Raw genomic sequence first — 20,155 nt, 5'->3', positions numbered from 1 at the left:
TAAAAGATTTAGGTTTAAATTTTATATTCGTTTTTAATAAAAAATATTTTAATTTTAAAATATAATTTTTTGACGAGTATACGAATTAATCGAACCTCAAATAAAGTACGAGACATGGTCTCGGAGACAGAGAGAAAAAGAGTGGTGGGTGGGTAAATATTAGTAGATCTCATCTTTATATGTCAACATACTTGACTTTTCCCCTACAATGATTAAATATTTATTCAAGTTTAAACTTCAAGCCAAATACTACTTTTTATTCATTTTTCTTTGACAAACAAAATATTTTACCTTATTTTCATGTTTAGTTATTGTAGGAGTTTTATTTGTAGAAATAGTGCCATTTAAATTAGTAATTTAATCTGTAGGTCAAACCAAATTGTAATATAAAATATTTGATAAATATCACATGCATTAATTTAATATATCCAAAATAAGGAAAGTGGGAAGAAACTAACCAAATCCATGGCGGCTTTCGGACGTCACAATCAATTTATCATATGAGAATGTCACATACTATGATTATTCAAAGTTCATAGATTTGTCACGAGCCTTGTTTTTTTGTTTCTTTTTTGTTTTCCTTTGTTCCATGATTTTTTATTTTTTTTTATTTTAATGGTAATATCCCCATCACATTGTACCCATATCGACTATTTTATTTGGTATCTAAAGTTCCACCTTAAGAAGCGGGGGTCACGGTGACTGGATTTACATGGACCAGGTTGGTTCGGATTTTATCAAAATCAAGCCAAATCAATTATATCAGTTTGGATTCGTTTGATTTTGTCGGATTTTTCGGGTTTTTTTGTTACATGAATATTATTTCGATTTTGCATTATTAAAGTTATAGATAAAATTTTGATAAGTGAATATATATTTACTAAAACTAAAAAAAATTAATTAACATATGATCTATTAAAGTAATCTTTGGGAGAATTTTTTTTAGTAACACATAATAGTTTATTTTCTTAGTCGTCTGCCAATAACTTTTGGTTGGTGTATGCTTTCAGGGTTGACCAAATTTAATAATTAAACGTAAAAATCAATATGATACCTAAATAATGATATGTTCTATGTAATTTTTGATTATCGAAATACCACTTCAAATTCGAAAAACATATAATAAATCTTGACATATGAATATGAAAGAACAAAGAGATGATTGATGCATTTCAATAACACATAATAAGAAAGTGATATAATCTATTATTTAAAGTAAATAAAAATGAATGCACTTTATATTTCTATTAAATATTATATCCCATGAGAGGATCTCAAATATTTCTAGGCAGCTTTTAAATAAAATTCTATATAAAGTTTTAAAATTATATATAAAAAAGTATATATTTATATATCGATTTGGTTCGAAATTTTTTACTCAATACCAAACCAAGTCAAATCATTTTAGTTGAATTTTTTAATCGGTTTGGTTTAACTTTTCGATTTAGTGCAATTTTCCGGTTTGACTTGTACACCCAAATGATAATTATCGAATCTTCTACTTGTACATAGATAATTATATGGATAGATTTATCAACGTAGATCGTTACAAAATATATTTTATAACTACAACCTACAAATATTCGATAATTATGTCCATCAAAACATTAATTATTTAGTTTACTCTTTTTCCATGTTTGTTTATATAAGAACAACATTTTGTGCAAGTGTATACTCTTTTTATTGGGGTAGGATGGATGAAGCGGAGGCTAGCATCTGGAGTCTTGTGTGACAAGAAAGTGCCAACGATACTTCAAAGTAAGTTCTATAAAGCTATAGAGCGGTGGTTAGACCGGTCATGATGTATAGGGCTGAGTGTTGGCCTGTTAAGAACTCACATATCCAAAAGATGAAAGTAGCAGAAATGAGGATGTTGAGGTGGATGTGCGGGCACACTAGGATGGAGAAGATTAGGAATGATGATATTCAAGAGAAGGTGTGCATGGCTCCCATTGATGACAAGATGGGGGAAGCGAGGCTCAGATGGTTCGGACATGTGCAGAGGAGAAGCCCAGATGCTCCAGTAAGAAGGTGTGAGCGGCTGGTTGTGGAAGACACGAAAAGAGGTAGAGGGCAGCCTAAAAAGTATTGGGGAGAGCTGATCAGGCAAGATATGGTGAGGCTTCAGATTTCCGAGGACATGACACTTGATAGGAAGTTGTGGAGGTCGAGTATTACAGTTGTAGGCTAGGAGGTAGTTGAGTCTTGCGTTACTTTGTACCTTTATGAGCCTGGTACGGTAGGGTTTTGTCTAAGATAGCTAGGGGCAATAGTGTGTCTTACTATTTTCTATTTTCGACGCAGGATCCATTTACTAGCCATCATTTTTGCTTTGCACTTTTCTGCATTTTATGTTCCTATGTTTCCTATGATCTCCGTGGTGAAGCTAATATTCTCTCCTTTTGTCTTTTTATTATCTTGAGCCGAGGGTATTTCGGAAACAGCATCTCTATCCCTTCGGGGTAGGGGTAAGGTCTGCGTTCCCTCCCCAGACCCCACTTGTGGAATTTTACTCGGTTGTTGTTGTTATTGTTGTTATTGTACACTCTTTTTATTAACAACTTGTCCTTTGCTAGCAACTACCATGGACCAAGTGGAATCTTGTCCGTTTTGTAGTTTATCAGAATATTACTTGTTTAGACGAAAAAAATTAAGCAAACCATTTTCCCCCTATTTTCACATAGTTTAAAAAAAAAGGCTATTACAAAACAATATTGTAAGACCTAAAGTACAAATTATTATTTAATTAGTTCAAACATATAATATAATATTTTTTTAGTACTCTTTTGAATGCTAAGATTGATATAATTATCCTCATAACTGTAAACCGAATAAAATAATAAACTATGATTAAAACAATCATACGTTATAGCAAGGAACGTGTCAAAGGGGTAACTAGTTTTGTTTTTTCCCCTTTTTATATTATATCAAGTGGACAACCAATTTGCAAATATAAATATTTATATGATTAATATCAACGTTAGCAAGAGATATCAACTGATAATCAATTGTTTTTCATCTAGTCAATTTGTTATTATGTTTAGTAAATTATAAATGTGTTAGCATTTATCAATATATTTTTTAATTTTTCAAACAGTGAAAAATAGAAAAATGCTAAAACTGGGACTCATAGTGATTTAGTGGCATTTGATTTATCATACAATCTTTTATAGCATTTATTTCACAAAATTGTGAGTAGAGAACAAGGGAAAAACTTAATGGTGTTTATATTAAACTGCATTATTCTACCATAATTAAGTAATAAATTGGAGCAAAAATGTTATTTCTCTAATGCTAGTGAAACTAACTACCATAATTAACTAATAAGTTGAAACAAAATATTATTTTTCTAATGTTAGTGAAACTTCATTATTTTATAATATTATATCGAAAACGGACTTAAATTGAGCTACATGACTATAAAAATTTGCATAGCCGACCCCAACTTAATTATGACTGAAGCCAAACAGCAATTACCTTAAAAGGAAAGCCTTAGGGGTCGTTTGGTACGCGAGCTAAATTATTCCGGAATATTATAATCCCTAGACTAATATGTCTCACTTGAAAGATGGGATAATATAATCCCAAGTTTGATGGGATAAGATGGGATAAGGTGGGATATCCTGTATTAAGGCTGGAATTAAATTTATACCATGTTTAATTGACGGTATAAATTTATCTAGGAATAAAATTATACCATCAACCAAACATGTTATAAATTTAATCTCGCATCTTATCCCACTTTATCCCGCGTACGAAACGACCCCTAGAGTTGCAATGAGGAAAAGTTGGATGTAAGCAAATACTAGCCATTGCTTTAATAATCAGAGTGTATTATTAGTTGAAACTTCAAGCAACAAGTTAATCATGGCAAGCAAAGAATGGTATCAATCACATCAAATAATATTTCATCCAACTTTCTTTGGAAAATTATGCTATATTTGTTTGATTGGCAAAAAGAACCTAGCTAGTATATGCCCCAAAACTTTTAGATTATTCTTATGGTTGGAGTTTAACATTAATGTTTTGAAAGTGAACTTCATGCCCCACCCCCACCTCTAAACATTACTAGATGAAACATGTAGTTATGACATGTTTGACCAAGCTTCTAAAATCATTTTATTTTTAAAAAGTATTTTCTAAAAAAATATTTTTGGTGAAAAATAATTTGTATTTGACTAATCATTTTGAAATTTTTTTGAGCAACAATTAGTGTTTGGCCGAACTTTTAGAAAGTACTTCTAAGTATATTTTCTCACTACTTTTCAACATAGTACTTTCGACGAAAAGCTACTTTTTCTACTCAAAAGCATTTTTTTTCCTTTTAAAAACTTCGGCAAAACACTTTTAACTTTGGAAAAAGCACTTTTGGCAACAAAAAAAAACAATTTTGGCTTGGAAACAAGCTAGTTATGTGCACTACGTAGTAATTCGTGCATTATTATTCACCGTATAATAGCCCTAGCAAATTTACAGCTCTTTCCAGGAACAATTGAGGAAACCTTGATAAATAATGCAACAACAAAAAACCCAATATAGTCCCACAAGTGGGGTGTGGGAAGGATAGATAGTACGCAAACCTTACCCCTACGGTATCAGTAGAGAGGCTGTTTTCAATAGACCAACACGTAAAATATTTTGGCTGTCCCCATGATTTTCGATCACTAATAGGTGGTGTCAAATGCTGGGAGGCTGCTGTTTTTGCTGCTTCATCTACAATATTTGGTCTGCGAATTGGTTCATCCAGTTCTATCTCACTGTAATTCGTCATGACAGGACTTTAAACTTGCATATACGACTTCAAAGGCAACGAACAGAAATGAAGATGACACAACCATGATCATTTCCCTTCAGATTAACTAATCAGCAAACTCAAATGGTTAACTTTTCTTTGCATGATCCAATGAAGGAATACATTTTGTTTGTCGCGAACAAAGTTTAACTTGGATAGCCACCTTTTGGATTGGAACTGCAGTAGATCGTTGACTTGATAATATGCCCAAGCAGCTCAAGGTGTTGGTATGATGGCAACAATTATCTTAACTGCAGCTCATTCGCTGTTTCATGTCCCGATTTCTTTCTCAAGGATCCTGTCGAATGAAAAGAAAATATTGACATCCTATTTGAATTAGAAGTGCATTTTAACAGGTGCTACAAACTAAACTTACCTAGTCGTTGTTTTATTACAGCAGCATTTTCAGTCCCCGCACTATGTTGAGCAAAGAAGAGTATATCCTCATACATATTACTTGCTGGTTGAATCCCTCCATCCTCCATCCACTCCAACACCTGCATCAGAAGTTCACCAAATTGGTTTTAATTAGCACTCGCTGAGTGCGGAAAACAGAAGTATTTACAGAGTACATAGGCTTCCCTGTTTAACTGTGTAGGGAATCAACCAATTTCTCTTCCCTGTACCAGAAGTAGAGTCTGTCCTTTAAAAGAATATTATTCTATATCACTGTATTATTAGTGGTGCTGACAGAAGCTAAGCAAGTAATACACACTAATAGGCTTCTGAGAAGTGCATTTGTGTCCAGCACTCTTTTTCCAGAAATTTGTTACCTCAGAGAGAGAGAGATAGAAGGGGGCTATTCCCTGATCTGGCCTGGTTGACCCAATCATGATATTGAAGGAGGGGACCTTTTCTGGAAAAAAAATAAATCTTGCAACTACGAAAACCACAACACAAGCACCCCTTTTCCATTCATTCTATCTAAGAAAAAAAATTCAGCATAGACCACGACCCCCCCATTTTTTCATTTCTTTATCTATATTTTGCCAGGTTAAAGAGTCCCCGCTCTCCATGTTCTTGAGAAAGTTTTTCAGCTTGCTGACTAGGGTTGGCAGCTAAATTCAGTCTTCGAGACCCCATAACATAAGAAAGTCGTGGAGTGCATAAGCCCCTTAAAAAGAAGATTGGTCCTACAGCATTTCAAGATTTAGAGCCACTATGAATCATCCCGGAAAAATAAAAGAACAAAGAAAGATCTAAGGCCACTGCAAATGGATCATTCTTCTTAACAGATATAGGAAAAAATTAACCAGAAGTTCTAAAGGTACTACCTCAACATATTTCCTCCAATTTCCAGCAGCCAAAAGATTTTTCAGCAGAACTGAATAGGTTGCTAAGTTAACTTCTGCGCCTGATGTGACTACCTTATAGAAAAACTGCATAATGAAATAAGGGGAAGAAATGTGTCAGATATATGCAAAAAAAAGTAATCTTACTGAAGAAAGGATAAGGCTGGACATTACTACGTCGAATCGACATTCAAACTAAAGATAAAGTTACTGAGAATTTTACACTTACTTTTATCATGGTTTCAATCTTCCCAGATTTGCCAATACTATGCAGAAGCTGGTTTAGAGTTCCAACAGACACATACGAGAGTGAAGCCTCCATTATTGTAATAATTTCTGTAATCATCCTCCAATCTCGTAACCTTCAAGAAAAGTGTAAGCTTCATCATCATTGAGTAATGCCACACAAATATATAGCCCTAATAATTGCAATACCATGTATGGACAACAATTACAAGTATAGACTACAAATGAAATAGAACAATGACAGGCTGAACAGAAAAGAGCTTTATGCGGTCTCTCTGTAATGGACTGTACTAGTAATTAAAAATCTCTTGTTTTCACTTTATTTCATAGACAATATGCCATGTTTCCAATTTACATGATTTTAAGTGCAATGCTTGATCAATTATTTGATAATTACCAACGCAAGCACTTAATATAGCCAAAAAATAGAGCAACTTCTTCCATGAATCCTAGGAAATACTACTACTATACAGATGCACAAATTCCAAACATTAACTTTCTGTAAATATCCAAACCCCTCTGCATATAAATGTATAAATAAGAACTTACATGCTGCTGGCGGAGACCAATTCAAATAAAACAGCCTCGGTGAAAGGGATATTTCTCTCTCGCATAAAATCCGCCACAAGCAAAACTTTGTCAGGTTGGCATCCTCTATTAAAAGACCTCATGAGAGCTGAACAAGCAATAGCATCTGGGTGAACATCATTCAATTCCATATCTTGAAATACTGCAAAAGCTTTCTCCCAGTTCTCTGCAAGATAAAATTGTTCCGAGTTATACGGGTCAATTGCGTGCAGCCAACATATACCTATGGAATGGAAGGTACAGGACAATCTACCTCCAACACTATATGCATTTAGCATTGTTGTATAGGCAATGACATCAGGATGAAAGCCTTCCATTTTCATCATCGAAAACATAGATTCTGCCTTGTCAAATTGACCCTGAGAAGGAGGTGGGGAGCCTGGTCAGTTTTGTCTTATACTTGTTGAAGACATAATTAAGTAAATAAAAGTGTGTTCTCTCTAACTAGATTAAGCTTTTAGATGAGATGGTCCAACACTTCAACATGGTATCAGAGCAGGCAAAGGTCCTGCGTTCGAGTCTCACCGCCATCCAATATCAAAAAGAATTTCCACATGCTTGGCTCATCAAAAAGAATCAAGCCCGCATGTGAAGGGGCGCGTTGAAGGCATAATTAAGCAAATAAATGTATGTTCTCTCTAACTACCTTAAGCTTTTAGGTGAGATGGTCCAACACTTCAGCAATACTCAAGAGGAAAAGTTGTGTTGAATTACTTGCCTGCTTAGTGTAAGCGCATATCGCAGAGGAACACACCTCCTTTGTCAAAGGAATCTTCAGATCTATCATCTCATCAAGAAATTCAAGTGCATCCGAATAATTTGACATTCTACAACAACCACTTATCAACACATTATACGTCACAGGATCAGGCATAACTTTATTTTTCCTCATTGACCTGTATAGGGCCAACGCTTTTTCATATTCACCAACATTCAGATAACTCCCAAGAGCGGAGTTATAGGCGACCGTATTCAACTCAATTCCCCGCATTTTCGCAGCCGTTAGGATGGAATCAATGTTCACTTTCTGACTACAGCGACCACTTGCAGCCAATAAGGTAGAAATAGTAACAACATTGGGCTGTAAGCCATCATGTTCCATTTCACGCAGCACTTGGACAGCCTTGTCCAGAAGACCATTAGATCCATAAGCATCAATTAGTACATTATAACTAACCAAATTTGGTTTCAAATTGTTTCTTTTCATCCTTTCAAATGTTTCCATGGCCCTTTCAGGCTGTTCTGATCTCCCATAGGCATTGAGTAAAGACGTATAAGACACAACATCGGGGCGGATGCCATTAGTTTTCATCTCATCAACAATTGACAAAGCTTCCTGAGCCATCCCATGTGAAGCATAAGCACCTACTAAGGTATTATATGAAACGATATTAGGTTTCAGACCTTCTGCAATCATTGTGTTAAAAGCAGCCTCGCAGTTTTTAATCTGGCCAGAAACAGAATACATGTGCATGATAGTTGTAAATGTGACTATGTCAGGATTACATTCAGCTCGTTTCCCTCTCATTGAGTTAAATATCTCAACAGCTTTCTCATATTCCCCAAGCTTTACAAGACAGTGTATCACAATATTAAGGGTCGTAGTGTCAGGACGGACTTTAGTTCCCTTCATAAGTTCAAAATAGGAAAGGGCTTTTGCATACTGTTCCCCATTTTTATAGGCAGATAAGACAATATTATGCGTCACCAGGTCAGGTCCAACTCCGTTTTCAGTCATTTCTTTGCAAACTTTAAGAGCCTCTCTCCAATTTCCACTAGATCCACATGCATTGATCAAGTTGTTGTATGTTGATCGATTTGGTGGAATCTGCACCAATACCAGAAGCAAATTCTTCAGTTAAAAATCTCACACAAAAACATGAGCAAATAATGACAAAAAGATCTAAAAGTACAAAAAACGAAAGTAAATGCAAAATAATTGAACACTCACTGGTCAGTGCTAAAATCAATTTGGTACATATATGGGGTTAAGGCCCTAGAAAGCTAGATGTACATCATAATTGAGCAAGCAGCAGACCGAGACATATGTACATTTTCAATAACTCGGAGGGAAATTGAGTATACATTATGGCTTAGATGGTGAAAGCTAGCTTAATGGAACCGAGACATATGTACATTTCTCGTTTTCTTTGCGATAAAGAACAAGCTACATCCATTATTAGATGTTCCCAGAGATGCTCCCAGACACAACTCCCGAGGCATCTTTGTACCATGAGCCTTAGGATTCTACCACCACCCACAGATAGCCACCACCATCGCGACCAAAACCCAGCAAAACCTCCGACCAAGGGCCACCCACGCGCCCTCACGCGCATCCCTCTTCCCGCGGCCTCTACGCCACGCGCCGGCGCGTGAGGAACATTCCGGCCAGATCTCCACCAGCAGCCTTCAGACAGCCTGTTCAAGAGGCTATTCCGAGCCTACCCATCAAACTTTCTCCAAAATCCGACGATTTTCACTATTTTCCGGTGACGGGGAGGTTTTCTCCGACCAGATTTCAAATTTTCTTCTTCAGTCAGCCTCAACGCGAGGTCTTCGGGATGACCGCTCTTAGAAATGATGGACTCTACAGAGAGAAACTCCTACTTCTCTTTAGAATCTAGAAAACTGGAAAAAATGTCTTTAATCAAAGCTGCCTCTTGGCCAACCCTAGAACTTGAGGGAAGATGTCATCGAAAGGTCGATGTAAGGCAGGAGCCACAATTCTCGCTGTCTGAGGAGCACACTCTCAGGCGCAAGGGTTTCTTGAAATCTTGTCTGATTGGATCTTTCTCCAAATGGGTTGGTTCCCCAGAGGCTGATAGGAATTGGGCAGCAGATGCATGGAATGTCAATGACGGGCTGAAAATAACGCAACTGGGGGATACGCAATATCTCTTTCGATTTCTCGACGAGTCTCAAGCTTCAGAAATTCTTGTTAGAGGAAACAGATGGTTTGATGGGAGCTTTTTACATCTAGACAGATAGGTGGAGCACGATGGGTGTCTCGACCATCATTTCACCGGCGAAACATTGGTGGTCAACATGGTGGGTCTCCCGGTGCATCTTTGGCGCCTTGACCTCTTCAAGAAGATTGGGGAAATCTGTGGGGGCTTTATTGATGTCACTTGCAGCCTACATGATCTATCGCGAGTGAGGATTGTGGTGAGGAAAAGGGGCAGAATCCATGTCTCCACTGTGGTGGAAGATGGCTACCTGAGTTATAAGGTGTGGTTAAGCCCTGAATTTCGCCCTATCTTTATGCCTGTGATAGTGGCGGAAAAAAAGGGAAGGTCAAATAGAAGGAAGGGGAGGGGAAATCAGTCTCTGAGGGGAGGGGAGGGCTCACCGGATTAGTGATCTAAGCCATAACCAGATGTTAGATCGAGAAGAGACGAGAGGTTTGAATTTGGGAGAAGAAAACAAAACTTCAACAGGAGGGAAAGACGTGAATGGGTTAGTGATGCGGGCTGGAAAGGTAGAATAGGCCGGTCATCTTCTAATTATCCTAGGGCCAGGCAAGTTTTCAGCAAGTATAGGCCTGGGCCTCCTCACATGGGCCCAGCAACTTTTCCCAATTCCATTAGAATTGACCCTAAGGGGCCCAGATTATTTCAAGCGGTGTCTGTTACGGCTCCTAAGCATATGGAAACAGTCGTTCTTACTTCTTCTGCCAATGATGCTACACACAGTGGCATTTCTGCACCGAGCTCTAGTGACCTTCGCCCTTCTTCGATGGCCGCTGCTTCAGGGGCGGCACCGGCTATAGATGGTGCTGATATTCCATGGCCTACTGCCTCTGATGGACCCAGCTCCATCGCCCATTCATCTGCTCCTGGGCTTAGTTGTGTTGAGACTACACTTCAAGCTTCTTCTTCTTCTGGGAAGATCGTTGAGCATGCCCCATCTGATGTTAGAGCCGAACCAGTATTTCCAGTTAAGATGCCGCCAAGGGCTCCATGCTCTCCTCCTTCTTGCTAACCTACTGGTGTTCCTGGTCATTCATGTAGCAACGGGGTGCTAATTTCAGAGATTCATACCCCTCAAGGAAATGGAGAGATACTTTCGGCACCTAAAGTTCCTATTGCTAGCAATGTTATGGTCTTGTATTCCTCCAGTAGGGGCAAGGAAAGGATACATATAGAAAACGCATGTCCAATTTCGTCACGGACTGGAGGAAGGGATATGTCTTTCTGGATGAAGGATAAACTATTAAACTTTGGGAAGTTTCTTGGTGTTTCTGTTGAAGGGAAGGAAGACAGGGTGCTAGAACTGTTGAGGGAGATTGAGCAACAATCTTGTTATGATGGTGCAGGGAAGGAGTTGGGTCAAGGTGTTAAGCAAAATAATTTAGGGGATGTAGTGGTGTACCAGAGAAGGGGCCGAGTGTATGACAGGGAGGAAGGGAGCTCGGTTAGAGAGGGTGGGGAGAAGAGGAATATTATTTCTTATGAAAGTTAAGATTCTTTAATGGAATGTGGGGGATGAATGACTCAAACAAAAGGGTCATCATCAAAGTGGGAGTTAGAGAGTGGGGTGCTAACCTAGTTTGCTTTCAGGAGACAAAAATGGAAGTTTTGTCGGATGTGATTGTGAGGAGTATCTGGGGAGGTAGTTGGGTAAAATATGACTGGGTTCCAGCAGTGGGAAGTGCTGGAGACATTCTTCTAATGTGGGATGATTGAAACTTGGAGGTAAAGAAAATTAAGAAGGAAGCTTTTTCTTTAGCAGCTCTTGTCAAAGATAGAGTGAGTGGGGTGGAGTGGGGATTTGGGGGAGTGTACGGACCGGTAGGAGAAGGGTCCAAGGTGTTTTTCTGGGAGGAACTGGCCAATATGATGGGGGAATGGGACATTCCATGGGTTCTGGGGGGAGTCTTTAACACTATTAGATTCCCGGAGGAGAGATTAGGGTGTAGTATGTTTTCGAGGGCCATGGAGGAGTTTTCTGACTTCATCAATGATCACTTTCTCATTGATCTTCCTCTATCAGGGGAAAGGTTTACTTGGGCCAGGGCAAAGGATTCCAACTCAAGGTTTAGACTTGAAAGATTTCTAATATTGCCCTCCTAGGATGAGCTGGTGCCGAATGTGCTGCAGATTCCTTTACCTAAGCTGACTTCGGATCATTTGCCTATCTTGCTAGATGGATGCAGAGGGAGGGGGGTGCGTGCTTCCTTCCGATTCGAGAACATGTGGTTGAAGGTGCTAGGATTTGGTGACAAGGTGAAAGAATGGTGGACAAGCTACGGGGTATCAGGGACACCTTCATTCCGTCTTTCGAAGAAACTTAAATTGCTCAAGGGAGATATTATTAGGTGGAATAAGGAGGTTTTTGGGAGGGTAGAGGTTAAAATGAGGGAGCTTATGCATGAATTGGGGGAATTAGAGAGGGGAAGGGGCGAGGGAGTTAGATGAATATGAGAAAGAGAGATTGGGGGAGGTTAAGAGGGAAATAGTCGAGTTAGCAATAGCTCAAGAGACTAGTTGGCGGCAAAAATCGAGGGCGCTATGGTTAAAGGAAGGGGATTTGAATACCAAATTTTTCCACAGGGTGGCGGTTGCAAATCGAAAGAGAAATTTCATAGAGTCCTAGTTGTGGATGGGGTGAGGATTGAGGGAGAGGAGGAGGTAAAAGGGGCGATAGTGGGGTTTTATGAGAACTTATACAAAGAGGAAGTTAGTTGGAGGCCGACTTTGGGGGAATAGAGTTCAACCACATAGGGGAGGGAGACAGTGAATGGCTAGAAAGGGCTTTCGAGGAGGAGGAGGTGCACGAGGCTGTGTCGAGTTGTGCTGGTGATAAGGCCCCCAGATGGTTTCTCCATGGCCTTCTTCCAGCTCTGTTGGGACACCATCAAGAGGGAGTTGATGGAAGCCATTGAATACTTCCATGTGAATGGTGTTTTTGAGAGAAGTATCAATGTTTCTTTTATCACTATTGTGCCTAAGAAAGAATGTGCATCTTCTCTCAGTGACTACAGACCTATTAGTCTCGTGGGGAGCATTTACAAGATTATTTCTAAAGTGTTTTTCAATAGACTCAAGAAGGTTCTCGACGTGTCTGTTTCGTCCTCCCAGAATGCGTTTGTGGAAGATAGGCAGATCCTGGATGCCACTTTGGTGGCAAATGAACTTGTAGACTCCAGAAAGAAAAATAGAGATCCCGGCTTACTATGCAAGTTGGACCTTGAGAAGGCTTTCGACCATGTCAATTGGGAGTTCCTGGATCTCATTATGATGCGAATGGGGTTTGGGGCAAGATGGAGGGGATGGATCAAGTTCTGCATTTCCTCAGTCAGATTCTCTGTCCTGGTTAATGGTAGCCTGTGTGGTTTCTTTAGCAGCTCCAGGGGTCTCGGGCAAGGAGACCCCCTATCCCCAATGTTATTCATTCTAGTGATAGATGCTTTGAGCAAAATGATGGATCGAGCGGCGGGCGGAGGCTTCTTGAGAGGATTCTCAGCTCCGATCAGGGTGCCCGGTGCCCGAAGAGTCTCTCATTTGCTCTTTGCGGATGACACCCTGATTTTCTGTGACGCCGATATGGATCAGTTGACCTACCTGAAACAGGTCCTGCAGTGGTTTCAGATAGTATCAGGTCTAAAAATCAACCTCGGCAAGTGTGAGATTTTCCCGGTGGGTGAGGTTGCTAACATCGATGCTTTGTCTTATGTTCTCAAATGTAAGGTGAGCTCCCTTCCCACTACTTACCTGGGTCTCCCATTGGACGCTTCACATAAGGATACTACAGTTTGGAATCCAGTGATCGAAAGGGTTGAAAAAAGATTAGCAGGCTGGCAGAAACGGTACTTGTCAAAAGGCGGAAAGGAGGTGCTCATTAAAAGCACTTTATCGAGTATACCCACCTATTACTTGTCCCTGTTGCAAGCTCCTGTGAGTATCACAGAAAAACTAGAGCGGCTTCAAAGGAATTTTTTTTTGGGATGCAGTGTAAGGAACTAGAAAGTAGCATCTAGTGAATTGGCAGACAGTCACTTCCCCAAAGAAGTGGGGTAGACTTGGAGTAAAAGATCTTAGGGTATCAACAGAGCTTTGTTGGGGAAATGGCTGTGGAGATTCGGGGTAGAAGAGCATGCTCTTTGGAGGGAGGTCATAGTAGAAAAGTACAATTCCACGGAAGGGGGTTGGAGGACCAAGGCAATCACAACACCTTTCGAGTGTGGCATGTGGAGGAGCATCATGAAGAATTAGGAATCCTTCAGTGGCAACATCTCTTACAGGGTGGGTGATGGAAAGAGAATCAGCTTTTGGAATCATAGGTGGTGTGGAGAGGATACTCTGAGGGTCTCTTTCCCCACGTCTTCAGAGTTTCAAACCAGAGGGAATTGATGGTCCAACAGATTCGTAAGGAGCATGTAGGGGGTAGTATGGGACCTCTCACTTAGAAGGAACATGCAAGATTGGGAGATTGCGGAGCTCCAAAATTTATTGACACTGCTATATGGACAAGACAGGCCTCAGCCATCATGTGATTCTTGGAGATGGGGTTTGCGTGGCGATGGTCTGTTCACCGTAAAGTCCTTTTACCTGAGTATGTTGGTGAGAGAGGAGGCCTCTTTTCCATACTCCTCGATCTGGATTCCTAAGGCGCCTACGAAGGTGTGCTTTTTTGCATGGCTAGCGGCGAAGGGAGTGATTTTGACTGCTGAGAATCTGCGAAAGAGGGAAATTACACTTGTTAGTTGGTGCTATATGTGTAAAAGCTCAGGGGAAGAAGTTGATCATCTTTTGTTGCATTGCCCTGTGTCCTCGGCTTTGTGGAGGGCGATTATGAACCTTTTGGGTGTTCAATGGGTGATGCCAGGCACTGTAAAGGAAATGCTATATAGCTAGGCCGGTTTCCGTAGAAGAAGAAAGAAAAAGGCATGGAAGTTCGCCCCGTTAGCTCTCATGTGGATAGTTTGGGGGGAGAGAAATAGGAGAGCTTTTGAGGGGATTGAGTCTCCTTTTTCACATCTTAAGAATAGTCTTTTGTCTTTGATCGCTTTTTGGTGCACTCATATAGCACCTATTTGTATGGAAGATTGGGCGTCTTTTGTAGAGAATCATGTTCTGATATAAATTCTCTACTTTTTGGTATACTTCTTGTATACGGAAGTTCTCTCCCTTTTGATTAATACAATTTACCTTATCAAAAAAAAGTAATGTCAATGTTCTCAGCACCTTATCAGAGAAGAAGCCCCGCAAAAGGGTACTAAACCAGATATCGAGCTGAAATTTGAGCCAAAATGTCTGGAAAGCTAGAGAGTTTGGACAAGATTAAGCCTCAACAACGAATAACAGTGAGAATACACCAATGTCCAACCATATTGGACTTGTGAAGGCTTGGTGAGTGAAATATATGCAATGTTTTCTTGCCAATTCATGTATTTGACATTGGCCAAAACAAGTACGATTTTGCCGCATAAGTTGGCTAAGCCTAAGTGTCGCGGGTTGGGTTTTATAGAACTGTTATTCTTGAGAGACAAGAAATAGTTATTAGGGAACAATATATATAGACAAAGAACATGGAAAAGGAACATTGCTTCAGGACTAGCCTTAGGAAAGCAACTAATAAATATAACAAAAGAAGAGTTTAATATTATCTACATGTTAAAACAAATTGAAAAAGAATAAAAGGAAAAACTCACATCAATATGCACAGATATCGTAATAAAGAGGAGTAAATACACACAGCAGCACGGAGCATGTCTTCCATGATATTCTTTGCCCAGCGCCATTGACCAGCTCTACCATGTGCACTGATAAGGGCATTGTAGGTCTCAACATTAGGTTGGCACCTACCACAAAAACAAGCATCATGAACACCAGGAAAAAAAAAAGGATATGCAATGATTGATTTAGCAAGTACAAATTGGTGTAAATACTAAATATATAGAGTGGAGGTGCAAATCAAATTCATAAGAGTGCAACAACCATATTGAAATCAATAAATCGGAAAGGACTACATACTGACTAAATTAAAATGTTTTTTTACTATTTCTTTTTGGGTTCACTAATCTAGCCAATTTTGGCAGCACGCATTATATCAACTTAAATATAGGAAAAACTAGAAACTTACGTTTAGGTCACCCAATTAAACGGAAGGAAATGGAAAGAAGGACTTCAGGTCAATTAAGTTCTTAATCTTCTTAATGAATTTATGATCAGACTCCTTTTTACTAAGAACACAAGCAGTTGAACTCAAGTAGCATCAATGAGTGCTAGCCTGATATACAAGCTCAGAGGCAGAGCCAGGTGTTGGAAAAGGGGTTCAAAACTATACAATACCATGAACTAGACTATAACTGCACTTGCCATATCGCTTATACCTGAGCTTCTTGTTATAGAGTTGCCACATTTCTTAATCATAGTATTAAAGTAAATTTGCAAACATATCTTCATTTACCTTATGGCAAAGACTTAATCATGTCAATTTGGATTACCAATGACAACAAAGAAAAATTGGTAGAAGGTTACAAAAGAATAAGAGTACCTCCACTTTTGCATCTCAAAAAACAAGCCACGTGCCTGATCAACCCGATTATGTCTAGCATGTAACCTGATCATCATGTTGTAGATATCACTTCTTGCACAATAATTCTTCTGACTTTTCATCCAATTGAAAACTTGGATGCTATGTTCAATTGAACCCATTTGACTTATTTCCTACATTACATATAACAAAGAAATTATTAAATTTTCAATGAGGCTACTCTTTCATTATGCTAGCATTAAGTATTAGTCTCTGCAAACAGCACAATAACACTACAGCTGCCAAATAAACACACCATCCTGAAAACTTACACATAGCAAGATGACATTTTTCAAAGAAAAAACAAAGCTTTCAAGAATAAATTACACCAAACTTTTACGTATTTTCTTAATTATTATCTTAATGTTTCTAGCAACAAAAGTTTTAACTAACTTGTAATCCTAAATAGTCCCTCCAATTCAGTTTATGTGACACTATTTCAGTTGATTAAAAAAAGAATGACCTTTTTCTAAATTTGAAAGCAATTTAACTTAAACTTTCCATTTTACCCTTAAATTTTTATAACCGCATTAATGTTCTGTCTCTCACGTTGCTGATATTATTTTTCTGATTTTTGTTGTTGCTACGAATCTATTGTCTCTGAGCTGAGGTCTTCCGAAAACAGCCTCTCTACTCCTCCGAGTAGGGGTAAAGTCTGGGTACACTCTACCCTCCCCAAACCCCATTGGTGGGATTCTACTAGGTTGTTATTGTTGTTGTAACCGCATTAATGTTATATGGCATAGTTAAGACCATAAGTTTTGAAGCTCTTATAGCAACACAAACCTTATGACATGTTTAAAAGGACAAATTTCAGAACACTCTACCCTCCCTAGTCCCCACTGGTGGGATTCTACCGCATTAATGTGACATAGTTAAGACCATAAGTTTTGAAACTCTTATAGCAACACAAACCTTATGACATGTTTAAAAGGACAAACTTCAGAACACTCTACCCTCCCTAGTCCCTACCGGTGGGATTCTACCGCATTAATGTGACATAGTTAAAGACCATAAGTTTTGAAACTCTTATAGCAACACAAACCTTATGACATGTTTAAAAGGACAAATTTCAGAAGTTCCATTCCTTTTTTAAACTTTGTATCTAGTGAAATAGGTTAAAATAACTTGAAACAAACGGAATAATTTTTTCAATCACCTTGATAAGAATAGGGAAGTTTTTTCTTGCAAAACGGCCAACCCAACAATTCAATAAACCTTCAATATCATCATCCCAAGGATTAAGCTTCATAATCTTCTCCACAAGTTCAGAAATAGCCCAATCTTTCTGAAACCTATCACTTTGGACCCGTAATTTTTGGTGTTTAGGCAAATCAGATTTGCGAAATCCATTGATTTTCACAGCTACTTTATGTGTCCCTTTGTTATAGTCAACTGAAGCTAACTTCTTCTCCTCAAAGGGTTTGTTGTTTTTGGGTTTTTGCTGCCTTTGGCAGACTGTAACAACAGTTCTGAAATGGGTTTTGAATGTGGGATTTGGTTGTTGTGGGAAGATTTGAGAATTTTGAATGGTAGCCATTGAAGTCTTGGGTTTTGGGGTTGTGTTGTTTTGAGGATAAACCTTCGGTGAAAGTAATCATTTTGTTAATATTTCATTGTGTATCTTCAGCAACTACATTTATATTTCGGAAAAGTGTCGGAAAATATTTAAATGTACACCCCGGCTTATTAGGATAGGACCTTCTCTTATCCCGGTGACTTGTCTTGGCTCTCTTCTTTGACAAACAGGACTTTGTTTAGATGGTTTGGCACGCTTAGCTTTCGATCGAGAAAGACAGGGAATTTATAAAAGCGGGCTTATTGCCCCATGTCTTACCTATGAAAAAAAGGACCCCTCGTTATATATTTTGAATCTATATATACCCTTATTATTATACTATTGGCTCAAATATACCCTTTTTTATTAAGTTTATCTAAATTCAATCCTATGTGGTACTGATAATTAATGAGATGGATGTTACATGGCTTGCCATCTCAGTGTCTAACCCGTTTTATCCCTCCCTTCTATATTTTTTCCACTACTAAAAAATTTTTTCCCTCCACTACTATTGCCACCATTACCACTACCATAAAAAATAAGTGTATTTCAATTTTGATCTTTTATATACGGATTAGGGGCGCTGAGATGGCATATCATGTGACATCCACTTCATCAAATATCAATGTCATGTATGATTAAATGTCTACTTTGGACAAACTTAACAGAAAAAAGGGTATATTTGAACCCGAAGTATAATAAAGGAAATATTTAAACATTTTCTCATAGTATAGGGATATAATTGGTCCTTTGCCGTTTATATTTAACTATTTACAATTTCCCTGTTTAAGCACAATTATTGTGTAGAAATAAAAAAAATTCAATGTTCCATAGGATATTGGGTATGTGTTTTAAAAGACTGTATTATTCGGTATAGCATTTGGTATGCAGTTTAAAAGCTTTTGATATTTGATATTTATTAAAAAAAATCAAAATGCTGATTAGTTAATATATATTATATGAATAATAATTTAATTTATTTAAATATAAACTAATAAAAGACTTAAAATTTGCCCACGGGGCTTTAAGCTTGAAGTTTTTTATTATTACATTTACATGCAACATTTGTTAAACTTGAAATTCTGCTTATAGGGCAAGGAAAATTAGAAGTTAAAAACCACATCAAAAAGTATTATATTTATGCAAATTTTTTTGGCTTTTAGGACTTTTATTTAAAGTATTGTCCAAATTTACAATGTATTTAAAAGTTAGTCGTCTCATAATCATAACTTTGCAATAGTTTCAAACTTCAGACCCAATAATGGGTGTACTTCATCTATAAAGCATGGGTAGGCTGGACTAGTATGAAAATATAAATAGGTAGAAATAACGACACGTAGTCATTCTGAAGGGCTGTTATTTAGAAATTTGTCAATGTATCCTGAATTTTACCGTTCAATTTTTCAGGATAAAAATATTCTGAAATTAGAATTTTTATTTTAAAATTTCTAAACAAAAAGAAATACTGACTAATTTTTAAATACCATCCTTGAAAATGACTATATGTGCACTTGCACCAAAATATAGTCATAAACACAAAGGTGACAAGTCCAAGAACATACCGCTTTCAGAAATAGTATCTCACCCCATTCTATAGTCAAAATAGCACGGTATTGCCAATTTTCGGACTGGTCAATCAAAAATAGCCATCGTTTACGAAGTCAATGAAAAATAGTCACTATTTTGCTGTAACAGAGACCGGTCCCGTATAATATACGGGAGTTCGATGCATCTGTGTACGAACTCCAGCATATTATGCTGGACCGGTATACTTTGCTGACTCCTGTATAATATACGGGAGACTGGAGCACCGGTGCTCCAAACTCCAGTATATTATACTGGACATTTATACTTGCTGGAACTCCCGTATATTACGCTGGAGTTCTAGTGTACTTATGCTGGAACTCCAACATATTTTGCTGGAGTTCCAACATAGTTATCCTGAAACTCCTGTATAATATGCTGGAGTTCAAGCATACTTATGCTGGAACTCCAGTATAATATACAGGCGTATTTTTCGGGTTTTGAACAGTGTTTTCGCTCAGATTTATTTTTATATGAAAAGTGACTAAATTTCAATTACTTTTAAAACTGTGGCTATTTTTAAATGACCAGTTGTAAATCTGGTTATTTTTTAATTTC

The 20,155-nt window shown here is 38.1% G+C and overlaps 1 protein-coding gene across 1 annotated transcript; it reads right to left on the bottom strand.

Annotated features, from left to right (window-relative positions):
• Positions 1–4,388: 4,388 nt before the first annotated feature.
• LOC107766839 (pentatricopeptide repeat-containing protein At2g41720) lies at positions 4,389–18,232 on the bottom strand. Its single transcript, XM_016585724.2, has 10 exons — positions 17,615–18,232; positions 16,417–16,589; positions 15,616–15,721; positions 7,637–8,746; positions 7,172–7,277; positions 6,880–7,084; positions 6,314–6,446; positions 6,067–6,171; positions 5,169–5,289; positions 4,389–5,090 (listed from the first exon to the last, which is right to left on the bottom strand). Exons 1-10 carry the CDS (start codon positions 17,993–17,995, stop codon positions 5,035–5,037), a joined length of 2,496 nt encoding a protein of 831 aa, XP_016441210.1. The 5' UTR covers positions 17,996–18,232; the 3' UTR covers positions 4,389–5,034.
• Positions 18,233–20,155: the final 1,923 nt, after the last annotated feature.

This window comes from Nicotiana tabacum, chromosome 16 (assembly GCF_000715075.1).
Source record: "Nicotiana tabacum cultivar K326 chromosome 16, ASM71507v2, whole genome shotgun sequence".
In the NCBI taxonomy this organism is placed as follows: domain Eukaryota; kingdom Viridiplantae; phylum Streptophyta; class Magnoliopsida; order Solanales; family Solanaceae; genus Nicotiana; species Nicotiana tabacum.
This window is presented reverse-complemented; position numbering and strand designations above follow the sequence as displayed.

Coding starts and splice junctions, on each gene's coding strand:
- LOC107766839 (XM_016585724.2), bottom strand. CDS start 17,995: ATGGCTACCATTCAAAATTCTCAAATCTTCCCACAACAACCAAATCCC. Junction 7,278..7,636: donor TATGCGCTTACACTAAGCAG/GCAAGTAATTCA, acceptor CCTCCTTCTCAG/GGTCAATTTGACAAGGCAGA. Junction 5,091..5,168: donor TGTAATAAAACAACGACTAG/GTAAGTTTAGTT, acceptor TTCATTCGACAG/GATCCTTGAGAAAGAAATCG.